The following is a 20,434-nucleotide window of genomic DNA, read 5'->3' as shown; positions in this document are numbered from 1 at the left end:
CTCGTATTCCGTTCCTGCATTGCATGCCTTAACCGACAACTGTCGGTTCGATGAGTGTCGTTGCGCAGGTTTTTCATGTAGTGTCAAAAGCTGCGCCGACACTGTTAACGACACCGACGATTGTCGGTAAACGGATTTTAGCGGAACAGAATACGAATAGCGGAATATCTCCCCAAGTGGGAGATCGCAGCGAATTGATCGAAATAATTTCTATAGATACTAATATTAATAATAATTCGAATAACGGTCAGCATGTTCGTCTCCACGATAGTTACCGTCGCCCCGAATCACCTTCGATTTTCTCAACCGAAAATTTATCGCGAGCGCGAGTTAGCGTTTTAGTGACGACTGGATCTGTTAATCTCGATGAGTTTCGGTCCATCATGCTATACAATACGGGAAAATAGACCAGGATTGGAACAACGGTTGTCCACTTCGTGTTACTCGATCGAGTAATATCGTGTGACGGCAAGAAGCAGCAGCGATCGAAGGGTGAGTCAATTCTTTTATTACGGAACAAAGTCGTATTGACTGTATAAAATTGTATATATTTAAATGATAGACGATTTGTCAAGGCGAGTAAAAGATATATAATTTATTAAGAATTGACAAAGATGTGGCTCGGACAAGTGAAAATTCCATCCTAGTTTAATTGCGGGAATATATATGACTATTTACAAAAAAAAATTATATTATTACAATGCGTGTTATTATTATAAAATACTGGACAGAAACGAATCACATTTCTATAAATATTATGTTAACAATATCACTTTGTATCTAAAAAAAAAAATGAATTAAAAATGCAGGATATTTTCGTCCACGAAAAAGGCATTATTATAACAATATAATCCAAAAAAAAGGATTAGACAATTTTTTTGGATTGCAGCGATAAAAAAACATTCTTATAGATAGAGAAAATTATAACAGATAAGATTTATTCTTAACCATTATATCGGAGATTTAAATATTAAGTCGTTACTTTTCTCACGTTATAAAACAACGAACAATATTATCTGCTAATTTTACAATTATGGCGATAGCGTCCCGAGCGAGGCGATCGTCATTTTTGTCGTGTAAATATTTACTATAAGAAATATACGAAAAGTCTAGGGAAAATATAGACTTCGCGGATGTTATCGTAATATTCAAGCAGCACTTGCTTTGCTATTAACAAATGTAACACTATTATATTATGCCGTTATGTTAAGGTATCGAATTAGAAATGATTATCCTCATATCGACATTATCCATTATTCGATCCATATACTTTACCTTAAGGCACGTATCCCTTTTAATTTCATAATTTACAATTTTATTTCATTTACAACGCGTTTATATACAAATGCACGTATTTACAGTGTATTAACAGAATGTTCACGCTATTTAGCGTGATCACGGGTACGCCTAAAACCGTACGGCAAACCCGATCGTCGTAAGCGGCACCGACGAATTCCGCTATTTTCTCCGTTTATTTTCATCGTTTATGGTTATTATGATCGAAGCTGAGTACTCACTTATTGGCTTTTACGCGACGACGATCGATACACAAAAAAAAGACGTAGGTACTCATTGTCAGGTATAATAAATCGCGTAAAATGGTTATCGGTTTGTTGAGAAAAAATAAAGCCAAAAAAAAAAAAAAAAAAAAAAGAAAAGGCGCCCGCGTCGTGACGAACGTGAAAATATGTGCTTTCGCACGCGCGGATAATGTCGATACAGAAAGCTAACGATCAATCACAACAAATGGGAGAAAGAGTAATTTGTGTGATGTCATGCGTACTTTTCATCGACACCTAAACATGCACACGTTCCACCGTCACGTGTACATAGTTACATAGTGCGCGCCTTGCAATTTTACATTTACGAGCGCCGTAAATTACGTTGACTAGTGATATACGAGTGATATCCAAAATTTTCGAGCATCCGGCGTTCGTTTCCGATCTCTTTGATTTGAACTGAATCCGATCCGAGACCAATTAACTCTTCAGCTGTGAATGCTGCACGCCCCTCCTATTTATATATAACAATAATATATATTTCATATATATTTATTCTCATATATATAATAATATGCGTGCATATAGATCTAGTAGGAATTGAAACAGTTGCGGTATAAAGGCAAAGTGAAATTTACGACGCTTCTCGCGGTTAATTTACGACGTCGATCTGCCGATGGAAATAATAAATTCGTGCAATGTCTGCATAATTGCAAGTATTTTTCCGTGTAAGTTACTTACAAAAAAGCTCCTTTGCATGCCGTAGTTAAAGAGTTAATATATTTGTTTGGATAACTCGATTATTTTCGGATACTACTATCCCTATCTTAAAGCTAAAAGCGTCAGACTGTGCGCGTAATTCTCGATTCGCGCAGACGGTTGAATCTCCCTATTACAGGGGGATAGTCAAACAAACTCTCTATTTTTTTTAACCCTTCCCTTCGATCCTCCCTAATATCCAGGTACAATTACGAAACACGATCGTGTAGTAGGCTGCATGAATATCTAGATACGGGTGTACACTTAGATCTCAGAATTGCCAAGCGCGCGCGCGCGAAGGCATCCATGCAGTCCACATTCGACATTCACTTCCGACTTGGAATTCTTGCGGAATTAACGAATGTAGAACGTAAAATATCGAAGCACGACCGTCATATTAACGGGGATCGCTGTGGACGTGAATCCGACGAGATTAGTGAGATCAATGCGCTTTCCACGATCTGTAATCCACAAACGATCCATTTAATTAACGGTCGTTTATCACAGGCCGTTGTGTATCATGTGCGAGCTACAATTAAATTACCTTACGCGTCTTAATTATTTTACGCGGTGCCCCAGTGTCGCTGTATTTGTCTTGCGAATCCCTTTGTACGTTGAGTTCGAAGTGATAGACGATGGATACCTCGCCATCGCTCCACCTCGTGGAGCCGTCCAAAGAATCCGGACAGCGGATCCCTTTTACATTGGATTAGAGTGGCCCGGGTATTGCATAGGCAGTGTCGTGGGCAGCGACGCGGGCTGCGACGTGGATTGCGACGTGGGCAGAGATGTCGACGTCGTCGGCGTCGCTGGGAGCGGTGCGGAGGAGGTGCTCTCGTTGGTCTGCATCAGACCGCCCAGCATCCCACCCATTTCCGTGCCGGCGGTGGCATAACCCATGATACCTCCAGCCATCACCTCCAACGTTGTGGAGGCCGCCGCCGCGGCCGCCGCCACTACGTCCTGCGCTCTCATCTGCCGCTCTCTCGATTGCTCCTGCTGCTTCTTCAACAGCTTCCGCTCCTTCGCCCGTCGGTTTTGAAACCAGATCTTTATCTGCAAAAGCGACGGTTACGATTGGGCGATCGTCCCGCGTAATAATTCGACAATTTTTCACTGTGATGGACATGATTTACCTGACGCTCCGTGAGACCGAGCTGAGCAGCGAGGTCCGCCTTGCGTTTGATAGTGGTATAGTGATTCATATGAAATTCCTTCTCGAGTTCTAGTCTTTGATAGTCCGTGTAGACCACGCGGTATTTGTCTTTTGTGCGAGTCTTCCCTGAAAAAAGAGGTAGATAACGGCCGGTGTTATTACGCGGTTAATATCTATCGTGCTGATTCTCTTGTCAATAATACGTTAAAGAGATAACGTTTTTTAGCGAGCGCGTATACCGCGTGGCGACATTAACAAAGTGAAGGATATTTCGTAATTAATTTCATGTCGAATTGCCTGCCAATTCTGTACTTGCGAATAACATATACCACGTCTAATATAATATATTAAAAATGAAAAAAAAGATATAAGAAAAGAAAACAATAGAAACAGTCGTGTAAATTTTTGTCTAAAATGTTTCGACTGAGCAATTCGTTTCGTTCAAGATCTCGCCCAAACGTGTTGTAATAAAGAATATAATAGAGAACAGCCGCATTTATATACAATTTACAGTAATTATTGCTCTCTTGTGAGGGAAATTGATTATCTTAGAGTTGCAGTAGTGCAAAATAATTATTAGGTTACAAAAACAAAATTGAGGAAGACAATTTGTACATCAATAATATATTGTATATATTGCCTTTCTAGGACGCCTCTCATATCTCAAAATTAGTTTTACTTTAAAATATTACAAATTTTTTATCAATAGATAATAGAATACATGTTAAATATACTGTCACATTAATAGCTTGCGTTTGAAACAATTATAATCATGCTCTAAGCACATAAAAATTTATGAGAAGATATGGAAAAAGAATAAAGAGATAGTCATTAACTTTTAATAAAAATTAATTTGTTTTACGGTAAATATAATTATTACAAATAAAGAAAAGGTAATACGCATATACACCTACTCATACATGCACATGTACAAAATTGCGGTAGCTTGAAGCAACGGCATTCGCAGAATGAGAGATGCACATCTACGATTTTTGCAATAAATAACGCGAAGCGCGATTATTTCTTATGGGAGAAAACGACGCGCCAGAAGGCGGCAAAACGAAGAAGAGGTGCGTTGGCAATCGCACGGTGTGAATGCGTTTCTTACGACGTGGTGTTCTTGGCGGTAATACCACGCGCACAAAATATAGAATGGAGAGAGAGAGAGAGAGAGAGAGGGACGGGAAACGGGGATACGAGTGTGTGTGGGAACGGCGAGAGATGGCTCAAGAGAGAGGGACACGATTAGATAAGGCTCCGCCGGCGAGATCAAAGGCGTGCACGTTAATCCACCACTCCTCGATAAGGGAACTCCGAGGCCTTCGCGGCGTTACGAATAAGCAAGCGACCTTAGACTTTTTGTCGGTACACAGAATGGCTACAGTTTGAGGCCAGCATGGCTGGTATCGGGTCAGAGCAGGATATTCTCGTGGCAGCAAGGATGCGCAGCAAGGATGGCAAGAATAAATAATGGAGTCAATGGAATCCATATAGAAGCCGAGTGTTCCTATGAAAGGAATTCATTGAATCGAATTGACACCTATTTCAATCAGATATTTGATAATCTTCGAAATCTCAGATTACTTTGTGCTTCTTTTTGGATTTTCTTTGTGTATATATATTTTTTAAATCAATGATTGCGAAATCTTGATACCAAAGAGAGGCCGAAAGATAAACTCTCAATTTACAAAATAAATTTTTAATTAATTTTTTTTATCTAATTAATTTTCTGATTGAGGATTCCGTGAAGTACGGATTTTTACAAGAATATCACGTCGGTTAGAGATCTATGAAGCAAAAAAGAGCTTTCTATATAAAATATTTTCTACATTTTCTGAGTATAAAATAATTATATATATATGTGTATATACGTATGTATATGTATATATGTACATCAGTTATATATATAATTTAATAATCTCTGTCGAATGTCTTTGTGAGAACTATATTCTTTACCTGAAGCAGGTCCGAATTTGGACCGAAACGTCGTGTAATTATTAATAAATTTGCCAGTTATAGTCAAAGAAGTCTTTGTATATCGATATTTTTTCACTGGCGAAGAAAATTTCCTATCAATAATTTAATAATTTTAGTTACATATATATAAAATAAAATATATATGTACAAATACATTTTAAAAAAATATGGGTTTTACATCGAAACTTATATACACGCGTTTTAGAAAACAAATTTTATATATCTACGTCTTTATATAAGTCACTTGCGAAAGATTTATCTTATTTGTAAAACGTCTTTTCTTATACACGATTGTGTAGAAAACTCATACGAGGCAATGTAAGCAATGAGAATTTGAAGAATTAGGTGATACGTTGGCGTTTAGGCGTATACATGTCAACGCATGCGACGCGTGTTCACGGTTAAATCCGTGTAATCTGTTCAAATAACGCAGCAATATATTACGGACTGTCTGGTTTTGAGTTTTCATCTACTCAGAATGAGATTGAGAGATTGTTATCGCGGGCACTTCCAGCTCTCCGTATCTATAATAATGCTTGAATCACGTCTTCGCTACATATCTCATGTAAGAGAAGTGCTGTATAATAAATCGACATGTTCACCACTAATCACTCTTATTCGCTACCAAGTTTTTCGATCAGTTGGTTTCCAACTTCGATTTTAAAATGTGAGCTACGAACTTCTTGTCAGCCCTTCTCTTGTCATCAAGATGTAATTGAATTAATACGCGTAAAAAAGGCACGAGTCATCTTTCTTACGAATGAATTGAAAAGAACTCGTGCTGTTTCTTTTCTAAAAAAAAGTATCGTATTCAATTCGAAGATTTTAACTAAACACGTCTGCAAAAAGGAATATTGTCACTTAGGATAAATTTTCTTTTCGCGATGATCGATTACTTCGCGATTGCATAATGTTTAATTTAATCTCTGATATATCAATAAAGTGTTACGAGATAAACGAGGAATAAATATTAGACAGCGTTCGCCATGGTTTTTGTCAATATGATATCGCGTAATGTAGCTCGGATTTTTCCCTTTCTCTCGCTCTTTTTTCTGTTACGCTACGCGCATTGTTAGGCGTGCAAATATTTGACGCGTTAAGAGCAAACGTCGCGCAGCCTGATGCACGTAAACAAACACATGAAACATCCTTAAACCTTATCAAAAGGCAGACTCTTTATCTTTCAAGATTGTAATCGAATCAAAAAAAAAAAAAATTTCCAAACTGTATGCGGTACTGGCCTTAATTACGATAGATTTCTCGTGCGTACTCGCCACGCCACACTCGCAAAGATAATTTCGCGATTCCGAATCAATTTTTATCGTGAGGCGAAAGAAGTCGCACCATTCACCTATATAATAAAAACCGAGACTGAAGAAATCAGCTGTTTAAAGACAAATATTAGCAGCAAACTGTTGCGAGAAATAGCAAATTAAACTTCATCATTATGCAATTCTTGTAATGATAATCTAAATAAGTAGTAACACCGTCTTTTAAATAATTTTATAATCAAAATTATATAAATGTGGTAATTGACCATGACAAGGGAAAAATAAGTAATTAATAGTAAAGTTGAGTTAAAATATCAAAGGTGAATGATTTGCTCTTTCGCTGTAGTAACATCCGACACGAAGGGGAGACTTAAGAAATCGACGTTTCTAGTTTCTGGAACTTTTTTACGGTTAAGAACGGAGCAACTTTGCGCGACTCCGAGTTGAACTTTTTACATTCGGAGGAGTCCGTCAAGTCTCGGATAGTTAGCACGTATACAGGCTGTTGTTCGAGAGGGCAAGTCGTCGGCTTTTTTTATTTCACGCACGAAACACATAAGCGTATGAGTTAGGGAAGGATTACCGTCGGCGTTTTTCATCTTACCGATATCGCACCTACGATTATCCGGCCCCGTTAATCGCGACCACGCCAATGTACTACTAGATTAACTAGATGCTCTCAATAGCAAGATTGTATTACGACAATCGTTATTTTAATCGAGTCTATATTCTAAAATCAGTAATTAACACTGTAAAACATTTCTGGTCATTCGATCTTTAATCTAAAATGCGTACCAATTATTGCTAGCTAAAATTTATCACCACGAGCGGAGCATCGGGACGATTTCTTAAAATGTATCTAGCTCGTTGAATCCGTCATTGTCTATACTTTCGAACGAACGAATTCACCGGAGCTATTTCTCCCGAGTATCCGTGCGCGAAATGCGAACGAGCGCGACGGAGAAAAAGAGAAAGAGAGAGAGAGAGGGAGCGAGAGGAAACGCGACGGATTTTACGAACGCTATGAGATGCGGGAGGACAGAGAGACGTGGAGAGAAAGACGCGAGCGAGGGAGCGAAGAAACGGTGCTCCTGGGACTCGTTGCCACCCCATTATAGCATTTGCTCTTCCATTTCACGCCGCGGAATGGCAAAAGCGCGTGCCCCGCTTTTCCTGCGGGCGTTTGACAACCCCCCGACGATATCTCGTGTCGGCCTAGCCGGAGCCGCGCGCCGACTCGCGCGGGTGCCATTCGTCAACGGCGTCACAATTACCTCTATTGTGCCACCTCGCATTTGTATATCGCATATCAAGTGCCCGCGAACGAAGGGAGAAAGAGAAAGAGAGTGGTAGCGATTTAGTCGCGATGTAACTGCAACTGTCCGTTTCTTTTCAGTACTTGAAAATTCCTTTCTTTTTTTTTTTTTTTTTTTTTAATATATTTCATGTAACTCGTTAATATCTTGTAACGTCCAGTATTGTCATAACGTAACTAACGAATATGTATAGCTATACTCTTAAATAAGCTGTGCTAAATTGCATCGAATTTATTGTTGCCCCTTTTTCGCGATGTTGATTGGTTCTTTCGCTTCGTGCTGCGAGGTTAAAAATGCTATAAATTAATATATATGTATAAATGTTATATATATAAATAGTATATGTATATACATAAAAGTAACATAAAATTTTACAAAAGAAATTGCCTATCATGATTAAGTATAATATATACATAGTTACATGCGTATGTGTGTTATAAGAACTTAACGTTATAATCTTTATTATAATTGCGCTAATATAATTTTTATTATATTAGCGTGTTTAATTTAATAATAATCGCATTTAGCAAATTTTTGAAGAATTCTATTTTAACTCGTATCTAACATTTAACTGTTATGGATATGAATAAAACGTATGATGCACACACAGAATAAAGAGAAAATAATTGAGAAAACTATCGAGGGTTAAAAGAAGGATAAAAAATTTAACAGTACGTGCTAATTGATAAAAAGAAACAAGTATATACGTTAAATGAACTAACACTTGGTTCTCTTATCCCGTGATCAGTGACAAATGCAACGAATCGCAAGCAACCATGTATTGACAGACAAAAGATCAGAAACTGTGGAAAATTTCATCGTATACCTGCGGAGCGCGTGGCCAAACGGAACTCAACAGCTTCTAGATTGATTTATCGTTTTGCAACCATTCGAACTCTATAGGGCTAGTGACGACAAGAGAAGAACATTATCGTAAAATAACTAAAAATATTACCTTAACCTTGGACTGGCACGTAGCCCGGTCGAAGGAGTATACGCAAGAATGAATAAAGTAAAAAATGTCGAAGCTATTTGTTGGAAGATTTCTGTTAACTCTCTCAACGCTTCTCTCTCTCACACGAGTCACATGGATTCCATTCTATATTAAACCGTGTCCTGGTCGACTCTGAGTCTGGAGCTGATTTTTTTAGTCGAATACCCAACCGAGAGGCTTAATTCGTGGACGCGCGTTTAAGTTTTTTCGTGTGTCAGTATTTTACTTCAGTCATGTAACTCGCGTCCACTACAACTCGGTTCCAGACTGAGCTCACGGCGCCAATAATGAATCGTTTTACATCCTTGAACGGAAAAATCCCAATGTCTGACGGCATGCTGCGAGCCGAATCGCATAACACCCAAAACTCTCTCGTGATTCGAGGGTTTCCGTTGTGGATCGACTGACGACAAGGTTTAACCAGAGACTCGACAACATCGGCACCGATCCTGTTGTTGATCTTGCTACTGTCAAAACACTCGACCGTAATGAAGAGTTCCATAGTCACAGATACGGTAGGTGGAGTCTATTTTACGGATTTGAAACAAGGTCAGATTGAAAGGAGACGTTAAATCTCACAGGACGAATAACGAAGCGACGTCTTAAAGGAAAAGATCCATGAGTTTTACTAAGATAAGAAAAATTGTACATAATAAAGGGCTAATTCACTTTTAAATAATTATTTTCCATAATTATCGGTAGGAATAATAACGACCGATGTCGGCGATGTCTTTACCTGGATAATATTAAATCTTTCCTCTTTGTTGTTTACCTTTAATCGCGCCGATAAGAGGATCGTAGCCAGACGAAGGCGTCATAAAAGCGGTAGAAATCGCGTGTTCACGGAGGACCGCTCTCACGGAACCGAACGGCGCGGCGCGGCGGCGATTCGCGATGCGCGAACGAGAAAGCGCATATGCACGAGGCCGTCCCTCCACGAAATTGTAATGCACACGCCTCACGTTTTTGTATTGTCGTGGTGAGAGGCTCTGCCATGCGGCTTCTGCCCGCAATATAACCATAAAACGCAGATAATTGCCGCTGGAAGGTACGGGACGCTCGTTTCAAGGTACTTAAGGTGCGTACTTACTGCACGCGCGTGAGGTAAAATGCAAATAAGAGGAACAGGAGAGAGACGGCGACGAAAGAGAAGAATTGAGATGGATTCTGCGAAGCGCCTGATGGCGAAGTGCATCAGGCGAGGAATAATTTGGGATTTGGGGCAAAGCAGTCTGAATGTATTAGCGCATGTTAATCCCGTTAGCGGTTAAAGATTGACCAAGGATATCCATGAGGCACTGTACACTGGCCTTGCGCTTTTCTTTAGAAGAGGATTTGTCAATGTCGCTCACGAAAACACAAATGTAATATAAAAGAAAAACAAATGTAATGTAAAATTTAAACATAAGTATTCTTTTTCTGCTTCTCATCCAAAAACTCGGAGCGGACAGTCGGGTGAAAACGTGAATACGTAAATACGTGAAGCTGTCTGTACTCTCTGCGCGTGTGTACATGTATAATTGTATACACGCGCCACGCGCAAAACACATGCGTATAACATCAAACATAATAAGCGTCTTATAGCGAAATAATAATAGTAATAATAGAAATGGAGATGGAAATAATCGTCTACGTGTTTACAATTTCAAAATTCATCTTTCGATACGCGTATGCTACTTCTAATATAAGTACCTGAATTCGGAGATACTGAAAGAAATTGTATTAGACACCGTACGTACGGAACATGAGCAAATTTTTAGAAAAAAAAATTGTCAGGTTATTGCTATTTCAGTTTTGAATGTATGGTGAAAAATTCGCCGGGATGAAGATTAAAAAGTATCGAGATCTCGATGAGGTGTAAGTAAAAACACCCTCGCGGAAGAGCGTACCGAACCGATAAAATGATCCTGTTGAACCAAAATTGACTAACGTTGTCACCTTCGATTGCTAAAATTAATCAATCTCTTGTTTAGCGTTGTTAGTGTAACATTGTCAGCATGCTGGTCATTATAAAATATATCACATTATTTTTTGAAGTATATGATACATTGTATACATTAAAAATAGATTTTAAAAACTGCAGGTTCTCTAAAATATCTCACTTTTACCATTATTCTCGTTGTTTTCCTTGGACAGTTTGAGAACTAACGTATATATCTTCAGTTAGAAAACACCTACGAGATACGTTTCTACCAAAGAACAATCGGCTGCATGCACAATCGTGGTACAATAACGCATGCAAACACCAAAGGTAATATTGTACATCGACAATCAATTAATTATGATTCGTACCAAGAATTTCAAGTCGGCAACAGAGTTCATTAATTGGCGACGTTGAATCCGCGCTGCCGACAGTTTCGGCGTTGCATTCTGCAACAATTTGAGAAAAAACATCTCTTTCACCTAAAAGCTGTTTCTTCAGGTGCGTTTATATCGAACAAGGAAATTGACCGGATTTTCGAACGGCTCGTGTATACCGAATTACGGTCCCGCGGAAACGTAGAGTTAATTGTTCCTCGTCGCGTGTGTTGATTCAGGACGCGTTCCGTGCGAACGGATGGGACTTTCGAATTCGGTGAAAAATCGAGATGGACGACGAAAGGGAGGGAGGGAGGGAGGGAAGGGGATTATCTCACAAATATTTGAGAGCAATTAGATGTTTGCTCGTCCGTTACCGTGTTTACATGGTTTGCCGTATCTAGACCGCTGATGGAGACGTGTTTATGACCGCGCGCGATATGCGCGAAAGAAGTGCTCGTTAGGCGCGTAACTTCGTCACGTGGCTTTTTAATCCGATTTCTTAATCGAGCTCTTGAAATTGAAGATTAACTGTTCACGGGCAGAGCTCGGCCACGCGAGTCGTTTGCTCAAGGTTCGCAATCGCGATTTGCAGAATCGCTTTCTCATTGTCAGTATCAAATTTTGTTATATTCTAGCAAAAGTTTTATTGATACAAATCTACAGTATATATTTTCTAAGATTTGTTAAATGTATTCTCAGGAAATACAGATATATGTATAATATCGAAAAAATTTTCTTTAGACATCTTTTGAATTTCTATGTTGTTTCAACAATCATTCCTCAATTTTCTCAATTCAGGACCTCGATTAAATTTAAATATTTGTCTTGCTCTTTTTCATTAAAGAAAGATGGAAGTAAATCATTATTATGGCAAAATAAATTATGCTAAAGCACAATTTCCCGAAAAAACCGCATCTGAATTGAATTATATTTAAAAATTTCTTCCATGAGTTTTTAGAATTTTGTGTTACGTTAATAAATATTTGTTATATGTTCACAATAATTATCTTTAATGTAAATTTATATAATTCAGAACTATAAAAAAATTAACTGCATTCTTTTCGTGTTAAATAATAAATAATAATTTTAGAGAGAAAAAGAAGAGCACATGTTATACATTCGATATCTAATAATGTTTAATTATATTTTGCAATATCGGAGCATATAATTATATTCTTGACGATTTATTTCGTTCATTAATAAAACTATCAATATTATAAATCGAAAAGAATATATTTACATACTTGATATTTTTATCACTTCATATGATGAGCAAAATACACGTACTGATGAAGTTTAATCAAATATTTTAGGAACAACCTGTAACATCTTAAAATAGTTGTTTTTATCTCTTAATTAAAATTTAAGTCATTTAATTATAATCTACAACAATTTCCACGTAAATTGCGTTACATTACATTTAGTCAATTGCAAGATAAGATAAAAATAAAGTGGGACCATGAAAAAGAAGTGATAAATCGAGGTATAAAATGATCCGACGGCGACGGCGCGCGCCGTGTCCATTATTCACGTTGTTGAATTCATTTTGATCAATTGTACGAAGTAAAAGAGAAAAGGAGAGGAGCAGCCTTCAACATACAGCGTATAATTTATAATAACATAATCTGTTATTATCGAATTTTGATAGGTAACAAATTTATTTGACATGTATCAATTATGCTGTGAAATGAGCCAAATTAATATTCATTAAATTTAATATTAATTAATTTTGGCGAACTTTTGCTGCTCGCAAGAGATATAGAAAAAGCACTCTTCATCTTTATTTCATATATGTTATAAATTTTGTTATAATTCCAAAAGCTTTTTACAGTAAATGAATTTCATTCTTTTAAGACAGATAAAAATTTTATACCAAACATAAATATCATATTTTATATAACACGACGAATTTTCGGCAAAAAGATAATTGCGAAGAAAAATGAAACGTACAATTTTTCCATCTCAAGTCCGTCTATTTTGACAGTTTCATCCATTCCAAATGTTTACTGTCAACAATTGTTCTCGCATACAGAATTTTCAAAAAAAAAAAAAAAATATATATATATATAATATTAAACAATGTTGAGAATGTATTCTTCCAGTGTTCGAAAGCGTTTGTTATTCATGCAATTGCAAATTTTTCAAATTATGATTAAATTTGAAATTCTTATGTGCTACATTTTTTTTAATTTCTCGAAAGTGAGTTTGAAGAAGATTTAGTGGTGCTAGAAACATGATGTTTTACCAACCTGGTTTAGGTTGACTTTGATAGGACGGCCTTTTCATCCACTCGTACGGACTCCTTCTCCCTTGGATTCTATGAGATGTGTATAATTGGTGACGTCTTGATGTGGATGACATGTCTCTTGATGTGGACGACATATCTCTGGACGTGGTCGGCATGTCTCTGGATGTAGACGGCATATCTCTAGATGTGGACGGCACGTTCATGTTTGTAGGTAGCAGGTTTATATTGCCAGATGTGGATGATAAATTCATGTTGCGAGACGCACAGGGTAAGTCATCGTATGGCACAATATGAAAATTAGGTGGTGTTGTAGGAGAAGCGCTGTTGTTGCTATGGCTGCTGCCGTTCATGCTACCGTTCAGGCTGCCATTCATACTGCCGTTCATATTGCCGTCTACGTTACCATTCATTTTTGTGGTCGCTGGTGGATATTGATTACGGATCGCCATATCGATATTCACGTTTCTGATGCTCCATTTCAACATCCGTCGTCTGTAGGCAATTTCATATTCCTGTTCTCTCGATGGTATTTGCGACTGGAGATATTGTGGCGGTGAATTTTGTTGGAAGAACTGCGGCGGCGAACTTTCCTGCAAGTGTTTCGGCAACGATCGCTGCTGAATGCGCTGCTGTGGCAATGAATTTGGTTGGGTATGTTGTTGCGGCGGAGAATTTTGCTGCAATTGCTGTGGCGATGAAGTGGTCAATTGTTGACTGTGTTGCTGACAGAGTTGAGGCGGCGAGCTTTGCTGTAGGTGTTGATGAGGCGACGGATGCTGTTGGCAGAGTTGTTGAGGAGGCGAATTATGTTGGAGGTGCTGCTGTGGAGACGAGTGCTGATAGAGTTGCTCGGGCGGCGAACTCTGTTGCAGATGTGGCTGTGACAAATGTTGCTGGAGACGTTGTTCGGACGATGAATGTTGCTCCAGTTCTTGCGTATGATGTTGTTGCGATTGCGATTGCGTTTGAAAATGTAGATGCTGCGATTGATACTGATGTAGATACGGCGGATACTGAGTGTAGTGCCATCCGGATAGCATTTCGGGGTGGTTAAATAACTGCGGAGGAATTGAACTTGGCTGATGCTGAGGATGCAACGCCGGTGTCGCGGGTATGGGTCTGGTCGAGTATCCGTACCAGTATTGGGGACCTTCAATGGCGGCGGGAGCCGCAACCGCAACCGCGGTGTGTGGCTGGACCTGTTGCGTCGATGTTTGCTGATGTGCTTGATTCATTATCAGTTGATGTTGTTGTGGGTTATCAGCGACCTGTTGCTGCTGTGGGCGATATGCGAGGTTCGTTTGATTATAGTGCATCATGTTGGCGATGTTGCTGAGGTTCGATATGACGTTCGAGGATTCTCCAGAGATGGTGTCGTCACGAAACGATGGCATGTCGGTTCTGCGAATTGGGCTTAACTTACACAATATAAACGTCTGTTTCTTTGAACAGAAATTAATTGAAGTCACCAAGAAATTGTAAATTAACGTGAATCGTTATACATTCACGACACTTATAGCGACACAAACAACAAAACCGGCACAGATGAAACGTATCAACGCTTATTGCTGGTGCCCGACAAACGCGTTTTGTCCGATATCGATATTGAACTGACAACGTAACTCCAGCGTTTACTAGCTGAGGAGTAAATCTAACAGACACGGAGCTTGGTGGGGATCTGCCAGTAGGCTCCGCCCCTACCGAGCGGCATCGAACGACCAATCTACATCCGGCACCCAACATAATGGTGTCCAACGAGAACGTCGCCGAACAGTAGGAATGTCGCCCGCCTACAAAAAGAGAACCAGAGAAAGAGTGGGATGCCGGTTCTTGTAGCTCCACCTCTCGATAGGCACGCTGTTGCTACCTTTATGCATTTTTGAGGAAGTTGATCGGTTGCTTTCCTCGTATCGACTGCATTATGAAGATAGTCTTAATTTTTAATCTTTTAATGGCAGACGGAAATTAATTCCTACTTGTTTTACATTTAAATTTGTTTATTGGATTGAATTATAAAGGGTAATGTCCAGAGATATATGTAGAATATTCTAAAATTTAATTTAATTGCGTAAATTTACTTACTGTTTAAATTTGAAAGGTTGCAATTGCTAACTTAGAATTCTAGGATATTGAAATTTGTGATCTTCTGGACGAATGGTACTGTGATGATAATGATGACAATCGATCAGATAACTCAGTATTTCTTCTGATGATGCACATATAATTATTTTCACATGCAAAACAAAATGCTTCTTACTTTCTTTGTTTTTTTTTTTCTTAGGCAGCTGCCTACATGCACAAAAAATTTAAAAAAAGTAATAAAAAAATTTGCATTTTAATATTTATTGTTTGATTTTGTGTTTCTAGTTGAAAATGAGGTAGAGAGATAAAAATTGTAATGTTCCTAAATATTTGATTAGCATATGATGAAAAATTTTCCTAATTTGCATCCGCATTGTGCGCCAGGCTCTCATCAGCCTTTATTTTATAGTGTAAAAATGTGATTGTTTCTAAAAAAGATATTTTTAATCGTTATCTTAAAGTTCAATACATCATTATTAATAAAATATATAGTATTTCTACATTACGTTTTTATATATGTATATATATCATAGGTTTTTTTAAGATCTCGCATTAACAAGAAATCATAAGTTGATTTCTCACAGTGGCATATAAATCACGGCACAGTACACGTATCATATATCTACAATATCCACAGTATCTACAGTATTAATCGGTGCATTCGCGTAATATATTATTTTATTACGTGGTCGTAACAAAATCGTATACCGATTCCGGGATGTATAACACTTATAAACCATACGAGAAGTTCATAAATCATTTCGTCGCTTAGATGATTTAGAACCGAAAACTCAAGTTTATCGCGGCTTGCGATTAAGATCGATAATCATTGTTTATTACGTTTACTTAAGTTGAAGTGGGAACGTTATGTGTTTAATAAGAGATGAGTGTGTAACCAACTACTTATACTGAATGATGCTGATATAAGTCAATGACTTTCTTACTTTGCTCTTATGCATAACGTTCGATAATCTTGAGTTTCGGATTTTATAAAAAAATCTTACGTATTTTCTATTAATAAACTATTTGTAATTTTAGGGCCACTTAAATCATTTTTTTTAACGGAGCCACATACTCGAAAGTCGCGCTGTGGTGTGACGCATTCAAGTCGCCCATGCATGCACCATGCAGTGTAAATACTGATTGTATATATATATATATATATATATGTATAATTATGTATATCTATATAATATATATATATATATATATATATATATATATATATATATATCTATATTGGTCTAAACAATTTTACTCAGAGATCGGTCAAATTTCATCTTGCACATTCATGTATGTTTGCCTCTCTTCTCTCTTAATTCTTTTCTAAGAAAACTTTTGCATTTATTTAGAAGCATCGGAAATGTTAAACGTTTTCATTTATTTTGACAAAAATGCTTACATATTAATAAAATATTAGGCAATAATTTTATATTAATCTGAAGTTATCAAGGAAAAAAAAACAAAACATTACTGCCTATCTAATTAAATGTATTAAAAATGTGTATAAAATACATTATTGTATGTATATACAATTATATAATATACACTGAACTGTTGTAAGTATTATATAATAATTGTATATATCATACATAATTATAATATTTATAATTAAATATAAAAGGTATAACATGTTTTTCGTCATAATTTTAGCTTTATGTTTAATATGCATTAGAAAAAGGATTAAGAGTGAAAATAAGTTTTTTTATTTGAAATTTATTTCAATGAACATTTTTAGTTTTCCTAACTTTGAGATTCGATTTCACTTTTATATTGCAATTTTATATGGATAGCGAGAGATCTACCCGTCAAAGTTAACATTAAATTGAAATTGAGTCATCGACGTCAAAATTAAAATAAAATTGTATTTCGAAAGGGTTGAGAAGATCTAGTCACAACAAATGGTCTAGATCTCTCATGGTATGTAGTCGCTGGTACATAGAATTTTTGGACGATTTTCGCCCTTTGGTGCCAACATATATGATTTACGATAGATGAAAAAAATGTGAAAATTACGACCACATTTTGTTGTGTCCTTCATTTTAGTTTTGCCTTTCTTGGAAAAAAATGATTTAATGATCTTGGGTTTGAAAATAGTAGCGGGCACCTTTAATCATAACGTGGCCTTTTGGCCTTTTGTAGCTAGGTAAGTTACATACAAACGCTATTTTCGAACACTGTTCTACAATAACCGATTTATAAGGGGATAGTTAAGTATATTTTGTGTATATATATTTTAAATGTATTTTTTACTTATATAATAACTTATCAATTTTTATTCTTTTAAAATCACGTTTCGTTTCTTCGCAATTTTACTTTCGCAATTGTGCACAATTATATTTATTTCATAACTATTTGCCAGAATATGTTTTATTGTAAATGATGCATTCTATATGTCATTATGTTTCATGAACATGATAATAATGTTTGTAGTGGCTTTGCAATATTATATATGATACTTTTTCTCTATTTCAATTATGTAGATATTAATATTTTGCGCGTAAATGAAAATATTGCAATAAATCGCAAAATATGTAGTTTGTTACAATCACTTTTCTTATTTCTTAAAATAGTTTTGTAACTTTAACAGAATGTCTTAAAGATTTCCTGAGATATATGTATATTTATTATATCTGAAATTATATGTCCGAAAGATTAATAACAAAATGTATTCTCGAATCACAAATAAGTATAATAAACGTGTGTTTTTCCGCACAAACAGCTATTTGATATTAGACATAGATTGTTTTTGTTGCAATAATGAAGGTTCACCGTCTAGTCAATGTGCGGTGTCAAGCATTTGATTACCACTTCATGTTTATTTTTATTGAGGTAATTTAGGTATAGCAATATATCTAATCTACTTGTCGGATATTATCGCGTAGTAAGCACCTGATTCTGTTGTTAATAATAGAGCATTAGTTATATGGCTTTTTATAGCTGTCACAGTGTTAAGAAATGCATCTCTATATTTTTTGCCCTTATTAAGTTTTCTCGAAAGTGAAGGATCCTCAATTCATTAAATTCTTCACAATAATACAAGAATAGAGTGACGACATGCTAATTCAGATTGTTCATGGCTATAAAAATTGTTTCAAAACAGTAACGCGTCCTATTGACAAGACTAATCTTATTTTATATTCCTATATCTAAAAAGATGAAATATGAATCCTAAAAATCCATTTTTTGCTAGGAAACTATTTCAGGAGCTGAAAATCATTATCGGTTTCAAGACAAATTTAAAATGCGTTTAGTATGTTCGATGAGACGTGAGGCCTAGAATATTATATGATAAAAAATCACGCATCTAGTAAATATTGAGTTATTAATGCCAAATAGGGCTCATTTTAAAGTGAATTTCTTAAAATATAAGAAATAAAATATATAAGAAGAATTATTGCATTAATGCTAACGCCTTTAGTTATTTATTTATTTCGCGTACAAAAGCTAAAAGATAAAATTAGAGCATAGAGATTCAAGAGATTCTACATCTCTTCAATATTAAAGATTAAAATGTTGGAAATTTGCTGTTTCACGTTTTTAGAAGGAAAATTCGTGACTGATATCGAAATGTTGATCGTGTGAAGACGTAAAAAAATCTTTTTTTCTTTGTTGGAACTTTTAAGTTTCTTTTATTGAAGCGATCTAAAAAAATCTTTTTTTTTGGTAATCTTTTTTTTCTTTTTTTTCCCTTTTTTTTCATCTTCGGATCTTTATACTCATTCATCTTAAATAATTGTCATCATTGCACTTGTGATAGAAAAGCATGATTGCTGATCTGTCATTACCTTGAAAAATTTGGTGATTGCATATGATCGATATGAGCATTTTAGCGTGGTGATGCATGCTAAATGATATATTAATTGCTGAAGTTTAAGTAAGGAAACAACTTTCTATAATGTTTCCACCTGTAAATACGATTTTCGAAAATAATTTTGAGATAGAAAACAACCGCGTTTTGCTCGCGTTGAATGCGTTTCTTTTCAAAATTAGAAGGCTAAAAACAATTTAACTGTGCACTAAAGTTCTAGAAAGCTTGTGGTATACGAGCGATTACTTTTATAAATCTAGACTACATTAATTTTGTTAACCACACGCACAAGTTACACGAAAAAGACAGGAATATCCTGAGAATAGAGTTATTCTTTGACAGTAATATTTTTAAATGAAAGAATAGAGACGAGAGAGGGAATTGTTCTTCACAATGGTGAGATAAGAGTCCCGTTATTCTTTTCATTTCCATTCAACCTTTTTTTATTAAAAACGGATTGTAATGTTCTGTCCGTGTTAGAAAAATACTTTTCCGAGAATGACTCTTGTTGCGCTGTAATATAACTTCCGGTATTGCACAACATGGTACAGAGCATGACGTGAAAAGAAAAAAAGGTGGTCTATTATATCCCTTTTTTAATTTTTCACACCTTTTTTTCCTGTTTTTCCTTTCCTTTTCCTTTCTTCCTTTCTCCGAATGACCGAATACCACCGACTGCGACGGTTTCCCACGCGCTACCGATTACGACACTTTAGGACACGCTTCTTTTTCGCAACTTTCTTTGCTCCCTTTCCTGGCGATTTATTGAACCTTCCAATTATTTGAAAGATGGAAATTTTTTCTCTCTGGTCATCCCAACAATAACCACGAAATTTCCTTATTGTCAGATTAAAATTGACGTACTTTCGTCTGGTTTTATATGGAATCCATTTTTTTTTATTACGTAAATCTCTGTTATTATTAATATTATTTAAGATAATTGATATAATCTCTCTTGCGCTGTGTGCGCGATGCAAATATTTGATATGTAAATATTCGCGTTAACTTTCGAGTTTCGAT

The 20,434-nt window shown here is 36.4% G+C and overlaps 1 protein-coding gene across 1 annotated transcript; it reads right to left on the bottom strand.

Annotated features, from left to right (window-relative positions):
• Positions 1-811: 811 nt before the first annotated feature.
• On the bottom strand, positions 812-15,118 carry LOC139815062 (homeotic protein caudal). Its single transcript, XM_071781665.1, has 3 exons — positions 13,523-15,118; positions 3,395-3,540; positions 812-3,314 (listed from the first exon to the last, which is right to left on the bottom strand). Exons 1-3 carry the CDS (start codon positions 14,913-14,915, stop codon positions 2,958-2,960), a joined length of 1,896 nt encoding a protein of 631 aa, XP_071637766.1. The 5' UTR covers positions 14,916-15,118; the 3' UTR covers positions 812-2,957.
• Between the last annotated feature and the right edge of the window lie 5,316 nt (positions 15,119-20,434).

This window comes from Temnothorax longispinosus, chromosome 6, assembly GCF_030848805.1.
Source record: "Temnothorax longispinosus isolate EJ_2023e chromosome 6, Tlon_JGU_v1, whole genome shotgun sequence".
NCBI classification, from domain to species: Eukaryota; Metazoa; Arthropoda; class Insecta; order Hymenoptera; family Formicidae; genus Temnothorax; species Temnothorax longispinosus.
The sequence above is the reverse complement of the archived record's forward strand: the minus strand, read 5'-3'. Positions and strand labels throughout refer to the sequence as shown.